The sequence below is a fragment of the Rosa chinensis genome, chromosome 4, assembly GCF_002994745.2.
Source record: "Rosa chinensis cultivar Old Blush chromosome 4, RchiOBHm-V2, whole genome shotgun sequence".
In the NCBI taxonomy this organism is placed as follows: domain Eukaryota; kingdom Viridiplantae; phylum Streptophyta; class Magnoliopsida; order Rosales; family Rosaceae; genus Rosa; species Rosa chinensis.
The window spans coordinates 61,484,018-61,501,977 of NC_037091.1; the positions used below are offsets into that span (position 1 = coordinate 61,484,018).

Sequence of the window (17,960 nt, forward strand, 5' to 3'; positions counted from 1 at the left end):
TAAATTTACAGGAGGATAGTAAATCTTTGTTTTATGTTTCACATGTTGGAATTTTGGGGTTCTTCATCTTGTCAATTATAATAACTGCCTCCTTTTATTAGTTAAGCATATTCTGTAGCCATATTAGTATATTAAACTGTACTAGTTCATAGATCACTCTACAACTGCAATAATGAATTACGAATGCTTCAGCTCCAATACGGAAACTCAAGGGAAATAGATGAACACAGAAACCTAGTCACTGTCAACTATATCAAACAGAATAGAGAGGCTGGCATTCCAAATTCTCAACCCTGAACTAATGGATTATGTGAATCTCAACTCATTATCATTTTGATGCCAACTCAGATATCAACAAAACTAAAGATTTTCAGTATATTACAATCAGTTTTATAGTGTTGCATTCAAACAATTCATGTAGTAAGGTTCATTGGAATCAGTACCAGAAGTTTGTCTTTTTTCTAGTGTTGACTGTTCAGCGACTCTAGCATCAGATGGTCATTTACTTGAAAACCGGATTAATGTTCCAAGCCAATCATCAGGAAATTCGCCTTGCAATTCACCGCTCAAGGCCCTCAATGCATGGCTTGTGGCTGCCTGTTGCAAGCAGCAGCAAACTATGTGAAATTATGAGCATTAAAGTGGAAGAAAGAACGAAGGGAAGGTGAGGGATTAATACTTTACCTTCACAATATAGACATTGATCCCTAGCTTTGCAATCATTGCAGCTTCTCCTATCTTGGTCATCATTCCACCAGTTGTATCATGGGCTGCTACACTAGTTTTAACTGTTACATCACAATTCTCTCCAAGTTAATGTATATACTAATATATAAGATAAATTACTACTAAATAAGTAAAACTTCACCAATAGTCCTAAAATGGCAAGTGATACGTGAGACAAATGCTGCTGCAAAGGACTCAATTTTACTGTTGTGCGACCGGAAGGTTGACACGATCACTTCAATTCTTCATGATATTAGGGTGAAACTGAAGTACCACAAACTCACCTCGAGTATTCATGTCCTGAAGTGTTGGCCTCACAACGGACCAGCTCCCATCTTCAGCCACAGCTGTAATTGAACTTTTTTATAAGCTGACACAATTTAAGATCACTACTAATTAAATTTCATTTCAATTAATATACAGGATCATCAGTTGACCTTACCAATTTCTCTCAAGAGTATTGCATTGGGTTCTGATGGTGGACGATCATATACCCCGAGAACATCCGTCTTAAATTCACAATTAAGAAGAAAACAAGCATCCAATATTGGTAATGTATCAACTATCAAGATATGAAGATATGCATTCTGTATGTCAAATTCCAAAATAATGCACGAAAGTTTCTCATTTCGAATGGTGGATACAAGAAAAACAACGTAGTCAGGCTTCAAGTGTGCTGCTAGATGACTGATGATAACATCCCCACTCAATATGGTGCAGTCCTGGTCACGAAAATCAACCAAAAAGGCATTAATACCAGTTAGCCATAAACAATAAGATATCAATTTCTATAAGAGAGACCATACCAGTAAGTCATCGAGCACAGCATCTCCATGTAGAACCTAGGAAACAGATAACAATCAACACTAGTGACAGAAAAAAAAAAAAAAAACAAACTATAGTTAACGCCAAGGGTTAAAAGTATCATTTGTCACTTAAGGATTGCAAACTTACAGGTACTAAACCAGATTCAATAGCCTTGGTCACTACAGACAAATCAGCTGAGGCTACCTGCAGAAACAGGAAACTTGAGTCAGAAAAAAGAAGATTAGGTAACAAGCTCAAAACATATAATGAAAAGGAAAGGAACTATAAAATAACTTCAGAATTGCAGCATATAGCATCATCAAAATACTAACATTCCTTTCGCTAGTTGACCATCCACATGCAAATGGAGACATTCCTATGGAAGGAATCCCCTCTGAAAAGAAATGACATAAAAGAACTCAGAAAAGTGAGGTGATAAAGTTCCCAAAGACAAAACCCTGCGCTAAAGTTTGTACTTTACTAGGTAGATGAGTACCTCTGGCTAGGGCTCTAACAATTTCGAGATTGAGATTCGTAACCTGAAATAGTTGAAACAGACATGAAAAACATGGAATTCGAGGAAATTCTGTAAGGCCTACATATAGATAGAGTCGCCAACAGACAAAAGCAACAGGGCATTATATCCTACAGATATGCGGGTGGCAACAAAACCAGCCTTGACCAGGGGTCGATTCCATCCTCCTTTATGCACCCCAGATTTACTAGCTTGAAAGTGCCCAAAAGAGCCTGAATTGTAAACTATATATCAGACCACTGCCCTTATCTACAACACAATGAACTTATACTACTCTTTCAATTCTAGTAAATATGGCCAAGATGCATTATCCACCTAAGATTCTGAGTAACTAACCTGCTCCATGAACAACTACAAAAGGGCTCGACTCCGCAACTGGTTGATCTTCGAAATCATCCACAGTGAATGAAATTTCTGGTTCTCCAGATTTCTTGCTCCAATCCATCCCAAGAACCTTTCCAGAAGACGAACCAGCAATCATCGATTGCCTCAGCTGCGAGGAAACCATCTTGAGATTCTCTTCATTTATGGTCTCTAATTCATTCTTGCAAGTAATTGCTGCACCTCCTAGACTAGGAGTAAAAATCACATTTTAACAGTCTATGAGACACACCAACAAATGTTGTGCAACAATTCATCCAAATCAGCTTCCTTAGTTATAAGTGGCACAGTATTAGATTTATCCAAGTTGAAAAGGAGCTGTCTTTGCTCAACTTATACTGATTCCATCAATTCATTTATCCAAGCAGTGATTGTTTTGAATAAAGACTTGAACTTTTCCAATCCACGATTAACCAAACGAGCTTCTAACCTTATTCTATAAAGCTCTGAACGATAGCATATATATATAGTACCAAATGAATGAAAAAGGTACAAGGTAACTGACCGAGTTTGACGATGCAACGAATCGATTTTGTGAGATGAACAGAACCGCTTTGTTCGGTTTTGTCACTCTTCTCCTCCATTGTTGGGTTGTACGACTCAAATCTGATCAGTCAACACAGTTTGAGTTGCTGTTTGACAAAGAATTCACAAGTCCAATAAAGCGAGTGATCTAGTCAGTACCCAGAACTCATGAACTATTTTTTATTTTTTTCTCATTTTCTGGTTTCCTCTCTTTGCAGAAAAAGGGTTCGCGCAGGAGGGTAACATCGCTATTTCTTTCTTTTCCTTCTTGGTCAGAGGGGAGGGCCTAAAAAGCGAGGCCAAACAAAAACAAAAGACAGAAAAAACTAGCCAGTAGCCAACAAGGCTCCTGGGAACCCTTCTTTTCTATTTTTTGGCCAGAACACATTATCCTGTCTAAGGGCATCTTCAACCTTTAATTTAAAGCCAAAGCCATTTCATGAATTTGATACTCCTAGTGTCATTATTATTCATTTAGATTTTGCATCTTCAAATCTCTTTTGTCAAAAGTTATAGTTATTTCGGAATTATCTCAGTGAACAATGGAGTCCCACCTCCTCTCCCACCAAAGTCATTTTGGCTTTTGTTCTACAAAGCTTAGCCATTTTGACTAAGGAAATGACTAGGGGGTCATTTTGACTACAGTTTCTAATAGGTTGGAGATGCTGCATTTAGATTGGGAAAGCCAAGATGACTTATTGGAGTTGCCCTAACATTTGCAATTTTGCACATATAATTCCAAGTTGTTTTATCATCTTCTTCCTCTCCAATATTACAATGATACAATCTAATAAGCCACTTACGAGATAACCTATGATACTGTGATGTACGTCTACCATACACTAATTTTATATCTACCTAAATAAAATTACAATTTATATGAATTAAAATTACAAACTTCATAACAAAGTTATCACATTCGTTTACACTATTTACACTAGTCTTTATTGATACATGCGATGTATGTGTTAAACAGTTTTATTTTTATTTTTATTTTTTAGAGGAAAAAAAAGTATGAAGATACAACGGTAAGATGTGAGAAGTTATATATGTAGAAAGTGGGATGAATTTTCCTTTATTTTTTTCTGAATTTTTATTTATATTTATATTATGCTATTTACCATAACACCTCTCATATATTAAAAAGTATTTTAAATTAACCTATATTCTAAGGATATTTACGTAAATTCGCACCCACTTTGGCTAACAAAGTGGGTTCTCTTTAGGGCTGGGTGCAGTCCGGTCCGGTCCCAGTTTTGTATGGACCCGAGACCGAACCGGTTTAATCGGTCTCGGTTCGGTTTACAGTTTTTTCACAGCTGAAACCGACTGAAACCCGAACCGGTAACTTTCGGTCAGGTTTTTCGGGCAATCAGTCCTGAAACATAGTTTCTCACTTTGCTGCAGATTTGCATATTTCTAGCTTTCCAGCTTTCCTGTTTTCCAACATTTATGTATATGCAAGACAAATAGACAATGATCATATAACACAACTTACAATGATGTGAATGCACACACTAAATTATGATTTCATGATTACAAATATTAAAATAGACAAATAGTCAATACATTCCACAACAGCAGAATTGCCATAACAGCACAGCTGCACAAGTGCATAGCAAATTAGCAATCTAGCATCCACAAGATTGCTATACAACTGACATTGTTCCATAAGCCAAAGTTGCAAAACAAAAAAAGTCACAACTCACAACTCAGTAACTCACAAATTGTTTGGCAAATTAACTGCATATTTGAACTTAAAACAAGAACAAATTGTCAAATTGAAAATGAAGAACAACTAAACAATTGAAGATGAAGAGGAGGAATTGAGAAGCAATCAAACAAAGGACTGGATTCCATATAGGCATGTATGAACTGAATCAACTGATGAACATTGCAACAACAACATCACTCTCACATTGTTGAGTTCTCCAAGCCTCCAAGTCTCCAAGAGCCTGCAAAACGTGCAAATCAATATCATAACACTATCACATACTAACACATTGCAGATTGATCAGAATCAATGAACATAACATACTAATACAATAGTGAGAACTTGATAAGTGATCCATAACGCATTCACATCACAATGCAGTCCCACACTTTATAAAAAAAAAACAATTCAAATCCTGAAAAACACATTGCAGGGAATCTGAGAATGGAAGTGGATTGTGTTTGACTCGATTTGATTGAAGGAAGAAATTAAATTGGTTGTTGGATTGAGGAAGAAATTGTGGTCAATAGCTCGCTCGACTCGATTAAGAAAGGAATTGGGGAAGAAATTGGGTTCGTTAGTTCGTGTTTGACTGAATGAGGAGAACTAGTGAAATCAAAAATGGGAAAATGAAGGTTGAGGACCTGAGGTCGTGTTGGACTCGTGGTTTAGGGCTAAATAGTAACCAATGGCACACTGACACGTATACAAGAATTAAGTATCGGGCCGGTTCGGGTTACCCGAACTTAGAGATGTTAGAAACCTAGACCGGACCGAAGTATGCAGTATCGGTTTGATCTTAACCCGGCCCGTAAAAAAAACACATAAAAGACAGACCCGAACCGTCGGTTTCTCAGGTTATCGGCCTCAAACGCCCATCCCTAGTTCTCTTAATAATTGTATAGATATAATTAAATCAAAATTATAATATTAACAACAAGTTTTTTCAAAAATTTGTAACAATGTCGTAAGTGGTGTAACTACCATTAATAGAACTAAGATTACACAAAATATAACTCATGTCACTACAATAACAACAAATTTGTTGTCGTATTTGTAAATGTGGGTATGACATATTGGTATGTACTATACTACTATAAAACTTTCTCGTATGATTTTGGGCTTTATTGTCATATTAGTAAATGTGGGTATAGATATAGACGTTTCCATTACAATTTGGACTTTGATTGAGAGGATCATATCAAATAATGCCATTTAACCAAAATCCGTTAACATCAATTTTTAAATGTAAACTTTCATCATTAATCTACTTAAAAAAGAATGAAACAAAGAATGTGTCGAATAAATATACTAAAATCAAATAAATAATGTTATACTTTTATTTTATCAACGCAGAAATTGATCATTTGATTGATCATTCGGTATCTCATTATCTTATTCGCTTGTTAATACTTAGTATACAAATATGGATTTGAGTTTGATTTGATTCAATATAATAGAAAAATTTATATATGGTCGGTCATCCTACTATATTTCTCATTTATTTTAAAATTCTTATTTGATAATTAATCTAATCGATTGAAGATAAATTTATCATCGATAATCTGATTCATTATAAATTTGAATCCAATTTAATCCAACCTATATCCAATATACTTGTAGGCCTCTTGTATCGCAATTCATAAATAAATATTGATATTAAAGGATTCACTTGTATCGAAAAGAAGAATGGACTCATGGAGTACCACAAAGGGCATGGCGTGTTTTACTTCTGCTATATATTCTCCATGATCTGATCTTGAAAATGTAAGAGATTCCAGGATTCCCTGCCAGCCTGCAACATTATGTGTCTCCACGAACTCCATTCTTGGCTGCATTTCATATATCCCACGTTTGTATATGTGGAAACTATCAAAATTATATATATATTTAGTTACACATTTATTAAATTTTATCCCAAAGCTCCACTATGCCTGTGTTGAAATTTGGAGTACTCGTTATCGTTTTCAAAACTAGCCAGTTACAGCTACCGACCTTTGCCAGAAACACAGACATATAATCATTTTGTAAACTCAACTTGTTGGTCATGTTGTTTACCTTGTATCAAGTTGGTTTCTGATTGCGACTGTGACTCCATTTTTCGCAGTACGATAGTTATTTTGGTATATACGATGATGACCTGAGGCCTCCTCTGACCATGCATGTGCCACTATCCACAAGATTTACCACTTAATAAAGCGCAACTCATAATCTCTCTTAAGACTTAAATACTCTTTAATTATTACATAATTTTCGCGTAATTTACGACTAAGTGGACGAAGGAGAATATATGATGTCTTTCGAGATTAGATTATGACTGGGTAACGGCATCTCCGGCGGTGCACGTCTGCACCCCATAATAGGGCCAAGATTAATGACTGTGTGTTGGTTTCCTTTTTTACACTTGGGAGGGTGGGTAGTTCCAGAAAGTCGCCGGGGGCAGCATCGACATTTCGGGGATTGAGATGGAGGTAGAGGGAGGCAGTTAGCCACGAACACCAACACCAACACCAACACGGCAGCACAGCACGTCAATATCAGAAGCTTCCGAACGTTAAGTAAAAATAGATAATTAAAATAAAAAAAAGGAGAGCAAAAAATCACAGAGAGCTTTTTCGTATCTATCTCTGCTGTGGCGTGGACTTTTTGGCTTGAATTTCAGATCCACCCAAACCCCAAAAAGAACAAAAAGGGAGAGTTGGTTGTTGTTGGGTTTTGATCAAAATGGCTGGAAACGAAGAAGAACACCGGCAGCCGCCCTCCACGTCGTCATCGGCACCGTCATCTCGTCCTCCGCATCCCACGATTACTCTGCCGCCGCGGACTTGTTTTGAGACGATGTTTAACAACAACAACTCCGGAACAGGCGGGAATACTGGGGCGGGCTTGGGGTTCAGTCCGGGGCCGATGACTCTGGTTTCGAGCTTCTTCTCTGATGGGGAAGACTGCAAGTCGTTTTCTCAGCTGCTGGCTGGAGCCATGCTGTCTCCGGCGGACAGGGCGGCGTTTCCGCCGCTTGAAGACAGGAATTCCGGGGATGACAGCAGTGATTTCCGGTTCAAGAATGGACCGGCGGGTATGTCGATTGGACCGCTGTCGCCGATGTTTCCGGCTGGTTTCCTCGACTCGCCGGGAGGACTATTCTCGCCCGGACAGGTATACACGACTCTCTCTCTCTCTCTCTCAGTATTTGTATTTGCTTTATTTAGAAAGTTTGACACTTTGAGTAAAAGTCTCAGTCTTTTTCTTCCTTTCCTTTTTCTGTTTTGTATCTTTTGGCAAGTACATTTTCTTGTTTTCAGTTTTGCTGCTTAAATTTAGGAGAAAGGAAAGAAGGGGCTAATTATATTTAAGTCATGTTTTATAATCTGAGACAGTTTTAAATGGCTGCCGGAATCCTTAATGGAATGAGATTATGAGATTGACACTCCCTAAATTTGGCGACTAATAATTAGTTTGAGACTTTGAGTTGGCTATCACATGGTTTCCAAAACCTACACATGAACATTTGCAAAGTTAGGGGCGTTTATTTTTGACATTTTCACACACTTGAACGAGGCTGCTGAATTCTATTGATTCCTGATTCTTATTCTACGAATGAATTTAAGGTGTCTAGAATCAAAATTTGCTGAACAATGTGGTCCGCTATATGTTTAGAATCAGATTCCAAGGTGCTTGTAGAGACTTAAACGACTAACCCTGGTGTAGTACATTCATAAAAGCTTGAGGCTTTGTGGCCTTTCTACTTCTTCTACTTCTATATAAATGGTCCAGTACAGTCAGTACCCTAATTGTATTGCTTTCTCATTGTTGTGATCTGTGAATAATGTAGGGAGCCTTTGGAATGACGCACCAGCAGGCACTAGCTCAAGTGACAGCTCAGGCTTCACAATCCCAATCCTACACTTTTCATATCCCAAATGAACACTCTACGTCTAAAACACAGCTTCCGATCTTTACTTCCAGTACAACACCACCCCAGGAGATGCCATCTGAAATACCCGATTCTGGGGTCACTCTGAAAGAATCGTCTGATATCTCACATTCGGAACAGAGATCCCAACCATCTTCATTGACTGTCGACAAGCCTAATGATGACGGTTACAATTGGCGGAAATATGGGCAGAAGCAGGTGAAGGGGAGTGAGTTTCCTAGAAGTTATTACAAATGCACGCATCCCAGTTGTCCAGTCAAGAAAAAGGTTGAACGCTCGGTTGATGGCCAGATAACTGAAATCATTTACAAGGGTGAGCATAACCATCAGCGTCCTCAATCTAAGCGCCCAAAGGATTCTGGAAATCAAAATGGAAATGTTCAGGTGAATCATGACTTAGCTTCCCAAGTTCATGGTGGGAACTTGAACAAATCGAAAGAAGGGACTTATTCAATGTCTAAGCTGGGTCAGGAATCTAGCCAAGCAATATCTGGGACAAGTGACAGTGAGGAAGTTGGAGATGCTGAAACAAAAGTAGAAGAAAAAGATGAAGATGAACCTGCTGCCAAGAGACGGTACAGATCTTTCTATTTTCTATCTACTGATGGGCACACATAAAGTTGTGTGCCAGTTGATGTTACTTGTTTGTCTTGTGTTCTTAACAAATTATTATCTACTCTGCAGAAATATGGAGGTCAGGCATTCAGAGCCAGCTTCTTCTCATCGGACTGTGACAGAGCCTAGAATCATAGTGCAGACAACCAGTGAAGTTGATCTGTTAGATGATGGCTACCGGTGGCGAAAGTATGGGCAGAAAGTTGTCAAAGGCAATCCTTATCCAAGGTAACACTACTTGTCCTAATTTTTAAACCTGTTGGAGTTAGATTTTCTTACGTGACATACCATAAAACCGCTCATCAAAATTTGTGCCCAGCGCAAGCATAAAATCTTGACATCTTATGTGATAGCTGAACTTTCTATTTTCTATTGCCCTTTTCCATTTATGTGAAGATTTCATAGATTTTAGCATGTTCGGTCTGGAATTTTCTGAGCCGTCTTACTCATCTGCAGGAGCTATTATAAATGCACATTCCAGGGATGCAATGTACGTAAGCACGTAGAGAGAGCAGCAACAGATCCTAAAGCCGTCATAACAACATATGAGGGCAAACATAATCATGATGTACCTGCTTCTAAATCTGGCAGCCACTATGCAGCCAACAACAATGCATCAAATCTAAGATCAGGCAACCCGGGAACTGAAAAGCATGCCTCAGTTAGCAAGATGGATCCTCGAAACAATGACCAACAGCATGTAGCGCGTCTACGTTTAAAAGAAGAACAAATAACATAGTTCTGTGTGTTTAATTTGATATTTCCACAATCAAGTGAAATCTCTCAAGTGATTTTGTCTGAATCTGTTTTTCACTTGTGGCCGTAGTTTTGATCAAGGCCAAGTACCCCAATGCTGATGTATAAAGAGAAGGGGTAATACGAAAGAAAGGAAAAGTCTGGTTCAAATTTTTTTGTTGCATGTAAACTAGCTTACAAGCATACTGTATTGAGATTCATAACTTATGGTCTTATGTGCATTCTTTTGTATATGGAAATGCAGTATTGTTGTTTTATATGGTTATCATTGTATTGATGTTTGAATATCAGGAAAATGTTTCTACATTTGGCTTGTCGATTCCTGCTATACAGTATACATTCTGTTCTGACTTGGTATCTATTCTGTTCTGAGAACCTTAAATAAGCATCATAAACTCAGTTATGACCTTATAACTTCATTCTTCTGAGGTTTGTCACCATGATTACGATTAAGTATGGCTCAAGGATGATAAAAGTTGGCAAATGAGTTGTAATAAAGCATAACGGGTAAAATATGTACAAAATTTTGATGCCATTTTGCAAAATAATAATCCATTTGCTTCTCATTTTTCTTTATTCCCTCCTTTGCACCATTGAATAGGTATTAACGATCTAATGTTTACCAAAAAAGAAAAAGACCAAAAAATACATCTTCTGATCAATTTCTCCGCCGGACTAATAAACTATTGCAAACCCTCTAGGACGCCACTGGTGCTTGTCCAACTCAGTCATTCATGGTAACAAGAGTAGGTATTTGACCATGGTTTACAAAATCAATCTTATTCAAGCGCATACAACACAAGACTTGCTCCGGTAGTTCTTCTTGTTTTTGTGCCTGAAATGTTGTTTAAACACACTTAGTTTTGATTGTTCAACTAGTGTAGATGTAACATTGTGCTAAAATAGCGAATTAATGTACCTGGATTGTTAATCCCACATGAAGTACCCCATTCTTCAATCTGTCTCTGAATGATTCAAGCCCTTTCCTGGAGATGTAGCTGAACCTGTGTATGTCTAGATCAATTTCAAAGTAATTAGGCCCCCTGAAGAAATTGTGTTGAGGACGCGAAAGCACTGGTTTATCATTATAAGCACTTATCAGCTTCTTCTCAGCAGAACTCAGTTGGAGCTCGTCTGGATTCACCAATCCAGCCAAAATTTTTAGCCTTTCCCTGAAAGGAACCAATGACTCCTTTGTGAACCCCTTAACCATTTCGGTATCATCCTCAACAAATCTCTGTGACATTAAACAAAGAATGAACACAAAAATTACACCCTATGCACCACCAAAAATAGAAAATGTGAATAGTGAAAGATCAGCGAAGATATTCAAATACCTTGATAAATTCTTGAAACTGAGGAGATATGTCTGTGTCAAAATTTTCACTAACTTTAAAGTATAATACAAGACTCATGCCTTCACCATCACTTTCACCAAGGAACATTGTAGTTGGATATGTAGGCAACTGCAACAACAATAATACCAGAAGTCTTCGTTAGCTTGATAAACAAATTCGAAAACAGTGCACTAGAAAGACTCGTGTCTTCAAGCATGAGCCTGCAGATATGTACCTGTATATTAACAATGAGGAGGGAAGGAACTTTATCATGTGGTTTTACAGAAGGAAGCTCAAGATACTGAGCAATATGATCCCTCTTCCTTGGGCAGATAAACATATCAATACCAATTGGTACATATGAGCTGCAGTTTGGAGCAGGGTACTTCTGCTTGTCTTTGAAATAGTTCTCCCCACGGAGCTTAAAGATTGAAGGCGAGATTTCAGACCAGGATCCTGGAGTTGGCTTCTCTACCGGTGAACAAGGAATCCGTTGTCCTGATTTAGGACGGAATAAGTACTTCTGATCAGAAGCACCTGCACATTTTGAGTAATGTTGGTTACTCTATCAATGATAAATGAGTGAGTTCAAAATAACAAAAGACCATGCTAACTTGAGTACATACATGAAATCCTGTCGGGGTTGTCGATGGATTTTCTCTTGTAGGAAAGCATGATAACTGATTGCTTGGGCTGATTTTTGTCATTGTAACTGACTTGGGTTTTCTCTAGGGAATGACGTGCACCTGCCCCATCGATTTTCAGATAACTTTCATAAAACCCTTCATACTTGCATCCATTATCTACAATGCATGCTGCACTTTCATACTGGACTAATTGACTATTTGGGATGTTTCCAATTCCATTACCTACTACCATAGGAGGAAACTCATCTGACATACCAAAAAAACAAAGACTAGCAGTGTCAAGATCACGAGCGTTACTCACAAATAAACCCACAGAGTATAGGAAAATTGAGATTCGAGTATATCACCTCCATGTACACTAGCAAAGTCATCATCTGAATCAGATTCCATTATACTATGGGAGTCAAACCAGGTTTCAGGTCCTTGGCATTTCCCTGTATTACCAAGTTAAATTTTTAAGGTCAGAGATCGATTACTTAACTAACAAGAAACTAAGTAGCTTAGATATGATCGAAGTATTCTCACCACCATTCCCATCAATCTGACTGTGGTTCCATTGAAGTTGAGTTAGATGAAATGTGCCATTGGAAACCTCAGATCTTCTGCAAGTGGTTGCAGCACCTTTCTCAAAGTCAAGACGCACAAACTCACTAACAGACTGTCTTGTCGGAGCAGGAATCTCTGAGTTTATAACGGCGGTGGCTACCTTCTTGCTCTTCCTCCCCCGGCGCCGCCCTTTGCCGACTCTGTCGACTTTTTTCTTTTGAGCTCTGATAGTTTCACTTGGCTTTGAGACACATAGACCCATCACTTAGCTTCTATTTCAGACTTCTTCTACAAAACCACAACTCCTCCTCTCTTCGAATAATTGCTGTGCCAACTTTGCAAAAACAGAAGGCTCCGTGGAAATTGTAAAAGAGGCCGTATCACATTGCCATACTTGATACCACACCTTTGAACAAAACCTGAAGAAACCCCCCCACAATGCCAATTCGTTTAGTAAAAAAGGTCTAGTAATTACCAATAAAACTAAAAACCCTGATGAGAATGCGTTAAACATAAGAACTTGACACGATTGAGGTACTGGGAAAATAAATTAGAAGGAAAAATTGAGGCCTGAGCGAGTCTTTATGAAATAGGGACAAAATGATAAGCTAGCTGATCGATAGGTTGAGAACCAGAAACTAATATATGTATGTCAAAAGAAATGAAGATAAAGTAATATGGTGTGGTACAATTACAAGCAGAGAGTAGTTGCGAGGTGTTATGGAAACATTAAAGACACAGTAAATGCATAATCACAGATTCACATCCAAACTTTCAATCATTCAAAATGAATCAATACAGTTCATCAAGAAAGTTAAACAGCAAAAAGTTAAAAAAGAAGGAAACAGAACCATAGAGTAGATACGATCGAGTAAACCGATGAAAATTGTAAATGAAACCAGTGTCATCATCATGAACGAGGACGACGTATCTATTTTGCATAAAGTTAATGCATGCAAATGGGAAGAGAAAGCGACCTGGTGCGGGGCAAGAATTCGGACTCCGGCAAGAAAAAAAGAAAAAAGAGAGGAAAACCGTCGTTCCCGGTGAGGAACTAGGCCTCCTCCTCTCCCTGAAACGGAACTTTAGTGTCTGTGCTCTATCTGTTTCTCTTTGCTTCGTGTTAGATGAAAACGGATTCCGGTAAAGGGTAATTATACGATGATGCAAAGGAGGATTAACTAATCAGGACAGCAGGTAAAAAAATTTGAGCATCCCAAATACAAAGACAGCAGTTTTGCGTTGAAGTCGGATCCTATTTTGGGGATGTGCCTCTGGATTTGTTGGAGCAGCTTATTATACACTCCCGCTTCCTACGCTTTTTCTTTCTTTTAATTTCTTCTTGTGTCTGACGTGCCATCTATTTTGTTCCATTTTTTTCCTTTTTTGTTTTCTTTCGATTAAGTTTCAGGTTTGGATTACCATCGGCTTAATTACCTAGTACAAGGAAACTTACCTGGAGAAACAAAGACAACACAAGTTTACTAAGAGAACCACCAGGGCAGCAAGGGCTGTACGTACGGATTCAATGGAGATATAGACTATGAATATGTCTAAACAGCACGACATCGATCCGAAAAACAAGAGATGACCTCTAATTTTTAGTTTTAGATGTATGAGTTCTTAATTTCAAACTCAAATAGTAAGAAGTGGTACCTTATACAGAGTTACTGTCCTAAAAATTTAAAGTAAAAATAAACAACAAGAAGATTAGAAAACTTGAACACAGAGATAAAGAAGTCTTCGGAAAAACATAGATAACAAAATAGGACTTAGATTTCTCAAAAAAAAAAAAAAAAAGAACACTAGAGAAGACTCTTAGAATTTTTCTTTTTTTATAAAAACACTTAGAAATTTAAAACGTAAAAACATCAAAACTCTCCAATTTTGCACCGAGAACTAATTCATGGAAGGCATGAAACCATATAGTAAGAGCTTTCATATAGTTGATATCAACTTTTTACTTTTCTATTGGTTCGTTGTTTTATGGGTCGTGAGCGAACACTTAAGTCAACAGTTATGCATATCTGAAGTTGACGATCTTTCTTTTTTATATTTGTTAATTTCTCTCTTTTTGATTTGATAGTTGTTTTAGTTATCAAAAATGATGGTTCATTTAGCATTATTCTAGTTTAAAAGTAATATTTCATTTTAGTTCATGTGTTTTAATAAGATTAATTTTATTATAAAAAACAGAAATATATATATATATATATATATATGAATTGGCACATTAAAAAAAAATGTAGCTATTGATGACATCTTATCGCTAGAGTGATCAATTTTTATCGTGATTTTAATATATAATATCTTAAAAATCATATACTTCAGACTTTGAAACAATACGATACAAAACAAAAAACACAATTCAGTAAGAAATGATTCAACAAATTGCTTAGCTAGACAAACAAGTCACGGTAATTAATGTAAAGATTTTCAATCTTTTAAGCTGATAAACTCCTTGATTCGATCAAACTTCAAATTTTATATTTAGTCAAGATACAGTTCACGTACATATTCTATAAGTTTGCTTTCACTCGATTGCCAAATTAAATTGTAGGCTTTGTAGATGATCAAAGTGGTTTGGTAGTGCAAGTGGCGAAGGTCGGCATCAATGGCAGAGTGGCAAGCCAGACTCTCTCTCTCTCTCGTTAATTTAATTTCTGTGCACGTCCATTTTCATGTCCAGAAGAATCAATCAGTAGGCAAATGCTAGCTAGCTGCTGACAAGTGACAAGTGACCAGAGCTGATCACGACTATTTTGCTCTCTTTGCTAAATAAAACTTAGACACACGCACCACCAACCTATTCCTCCTCTTTCAATTTTCAAATGCAAATTAAACCACCAGCTTCGGGTACTTGTATATTTAAGTCGTTCAGATATTTCAATGCATGAATAGCATTGCCAAACTTAGGCAGTTATTGACATAATTAAACAATGTGTTCAGAGTTGGAAGGATTTATGTGAAGCATATCACAATGGGAGGCCTAACCAAACAATAATAATTAGCTGGTTTTGTCTGTGATTAGAGATATACACAAGACTAATCAATATTACTATATAGTTAAAGTGGACTAGCTCTCCTTCTGCCGTGTTTAAGTGGTTGGTCTGTAAAGAGGGTTGCTTTCATGAACCCATTACCAACCACCAGATGAAGAAACTTTGAGGAAAAAATAGACTTGATGTCCCATAAGAACAGAGTTAGGTAATTAAGAGAATAATTGATACTTGTTGCTATACTAACAACTTTGTATATTATATTATAATCTTGAATTTGTATATTATATTATAATCTTGAATCCGAAGTACTTGTAACTTTCTTGAAAAAAAATTATATACATTAATTAACAAAGAAAAAGACGAGAGTCAAACTCTTTAACATAAATATTAAGATTATAATAGAAGCAATAATAAACAATATTTAAAAACTTTTTTGACTGATATTCATAATTATGCATTGTTCTAACTAATTTCGGATGTTATAGTTTAGTCAAGAGGAAAAGGAAAGATTGCACAATTTTCATCACCATGAAAATTTTAGGTTTTGAAGGCTTTCTTGTGCAGAATACAAATCAGATTGAAACAAACTTCAGACAATTTCAATTTAGTATTACCCTTCACCACATTACCCTAGATAGCTACAAGTCTCTGTAGTTATTCAATGAAGCTTTTTTTTTTTTTTTTTTTGACAACAGTATTCAATGAAGCTTTAGCCAAGACAAAAAAAGCATCATACAAAGAATCTCTCAAGCAAATCATATCCTAGTTTGGTGCAGTAACACTCAACAAGAAGGGACAAAGAATATCTAACTACTTTAAGATCACAAAGGACAACCTGATCATGAATAATTCTTTGTCTGGCTTTCAAGATTTTTGACAATTTTCTAGTCTTTCATTTTTGTTTAATCAAAGAAAGGACTGCATAGTCATCTAAGGACTGTTAACCACTTAACCCATAAAAAAATAAAATAAAATAAAAGATAGAAAAAAGAAAAAGAAAAAAAAAAGAGAGATAAAACTAATATACTTGTGATAATATATTAGCAAAGCCAACAAAAGAAAACAAAACAAGATATTATTTTGTGCAAATCCTCAGTGAACTACACAGTCTACACTCTACACTATGATTATTGTGTTGTGGTAGACAGCTACAATGAACACTACCAATACTGCTTCTTCTTGTTTTGTTGTTTGTTCCCTTCAGCCTAAACCCACACCCACTACGACAACCTCCATACCTTAACCAGTTTTTGCAGAAGAATTAACAAATTCTGTTATTTGATTAGTGATCTCAATCCATGAACATATTATTTTCAATGCTCAAGTTTACACAAGAAAGATGGACCAAGTTCAATAATCCATATATGGGTCACATTTGGTTTCTGTCATCACATGAAATTCATGCAGAGGTGGATGCTTCATTGAGTTTGCCCTGTGTTTTGGGGACAAAGATTTAAGGCTGGGACTGGGGATATGTAAAATTTAAGGACCCAACAGATAGCTAAACTTCATTGATGGCCTCAAAGCATTAAAATCCCCATGTTCTAAAATTTATAGCTTTCTTGTAAACTGTATCTTAGCACATGGAAATATGGGAGAGAATCATTTTCAAATCAAAACCATGTGTTGCAAAAACTAAAACAAAATTGATTAGTCTACACCGTAAAACAAACAACACAACAGGGAATGGTAACCAATGGTTCTCATTGGGAGACTAACACAAGTCCAACCCAGCAAAAAATAAGCTCTTGGACTTTTATGGGCTCGGCCCAAATTGTATGGATCATGGGCCCTATTAGTAGGCGTTCAAGTGGGTTTGACCAAACTATTTTGTAGAATATATACAAATAATACAATGTTTCAACTTTCAAGGTATTAAATGTATCATGATATGCAAACTTAAAACCGGCTCAACTAATAAAGTGTCCGAAAATTGAAATTTAAACCCAACCAATTTATAAAACGCAATTAACCGATCCAACCTGCTTAGCCTTTGAACTAAACAAGTCGTGTAACATTGAATTCAAGTCGACCCATTCCACTTAAATAAAGTAACTAGGACGATCCACTTGGTCCCATTTTAGGCAACAAGAATGTATGACATATGACTTACAATAATCATTACCATAAATTTTCACATATAACATACACTAGAAGCAAAAGAAAAAACATATAACCCTATAAACACTTGTGTGTTGTATACGCTGATTACTCGACAAAATTTGTTTACTAAATTTAACGGGTTGGCCATTTAAGAGTTGGCAGATTAACCTTAGATGTACCAGTTTATGATAACTTGACCCGTAATTATTTTTTGTTTCAATCGTACATATTCAGCATGCAAATTTCCAGCCTTGTTATCCAATTGTGTCAAAATTAATAGCCCTATACATGTCAAAACGATGGGACATAGGCTTTCCTTCTTGGCCATGATT

At 36.7% G+C, this 17,960-nt stretch overlaps 3 protein-coding genes across 5 annotated transcripts; 1 reads left to right on the plus strand and 2 right to left on the minus strand.

Moving 5' to 3' along the window:
• Nucleotides 1–249: 249 nt before the first annotated feature.
• On the minus strand, nucleotides 250–3,355 carry LOC112197842 (isopentenyl phosphate kinase). Of its 3 annotated transcripts, none has more exons than XM_024338739.2 (12): nucleotides 2,955–3,355; nucleotides 2,405–2,561; nucleotides 2,183–2,280; nucleotides 2,030–2,072; nucleotides 1,866–1,927; nucleotides 1,681–1,737; nucleotides 1,533–1,568; nucleotides 1,371–1,448; nucleotides 1,169–1,235; nucleotides 1,011–1,073; nucleotides 685–788; nucleotides 250–597 (listed from the first exon to the last, which is right to left on the minus strand). In XM_024338739.2, exons 2-12 carry the CDS (start codon nucleotides 2,547–2,549, stop codon nucleotides 499–501), a joined length of 852 nt encoding a protein of 283 aa, XP_024194507.1. In that variant the 5' UTR covers nucleotides 2,550–2,561; nucleotides 2,955–3,355; the 3' UTR covers nucleotides 250–498. The 3 variants fall into 3 exon arrangements, with proteins under 3 accessions (XP_024194507.1, XP_024194506.1, XP_024194505.1); XM_024338738.2 differs by having other exon boundaries at nucleotides 2,405–2,640; XM_024338737.2 differs by having other exon boundaries at nucleotides 2,405–2,635; nucleotides 2,955–3,354.
• A 3,907-nt stretch (nucleotides 3,356–7,262) lies between these two features.
• LOC112197399 (probable WRKY transcription factor 3) lies at nucleotides 7,263–10,250 on the plus strand. Its single transcript, XM_024338044.2, has 4 exons — nucleotides 7,263–7,844; nucleotides 8,521–9,197; nucleotides 9,307–9,465; nucleotides 9,694–10,250. Exons 1-4 carry the CDS (start codon nucleotides 7,413–7,415, stop codon nucleotides 9,974–9,976), a joined length of 1,551 nt encoding a protein of 516 aa, XP_024193812.1. The 5' UTR covers nucleotides 7,263–7,412; the 3' UTR covers nucleotides 9,977–10,250.
• A 231-nt stretch (nucleotides 10,251–10,481) lies between these two features.
• LOC112197400 lies at nucleotides 10,482–13,846 on the minus strand. Its single transcript, XM_024338046.2, has 8 exons — nucleotides 13,501–13,846; nucleotides 12,503–12,942; nucleotides 12,325–12,411; nucleotides 11,957–12,223; nucleotides 11,566–11,867; nucleotides 11,331–11,459; nucleotides 10,913–11,230; nucleotides 10,482–10,828 (listed from the first exon to the last, which is right to left on the minus strand). Exons 2-8 carry the CDS (start codon nucleotides 12,783–12,785, stop codon nucleotides 10,718–10,720), a joined length of 1,497 nt encoding a protein of 498 aa, XP_024193814.1. The 5' UTR covers nucleotides 12,786–12,942; nucleotides 13,501–13,846; the 3' UTR covers nucleotides 10,482–10,717.
• Nucleotides 13,847–17,960: the final 4,114 nt, after the last annotated feature.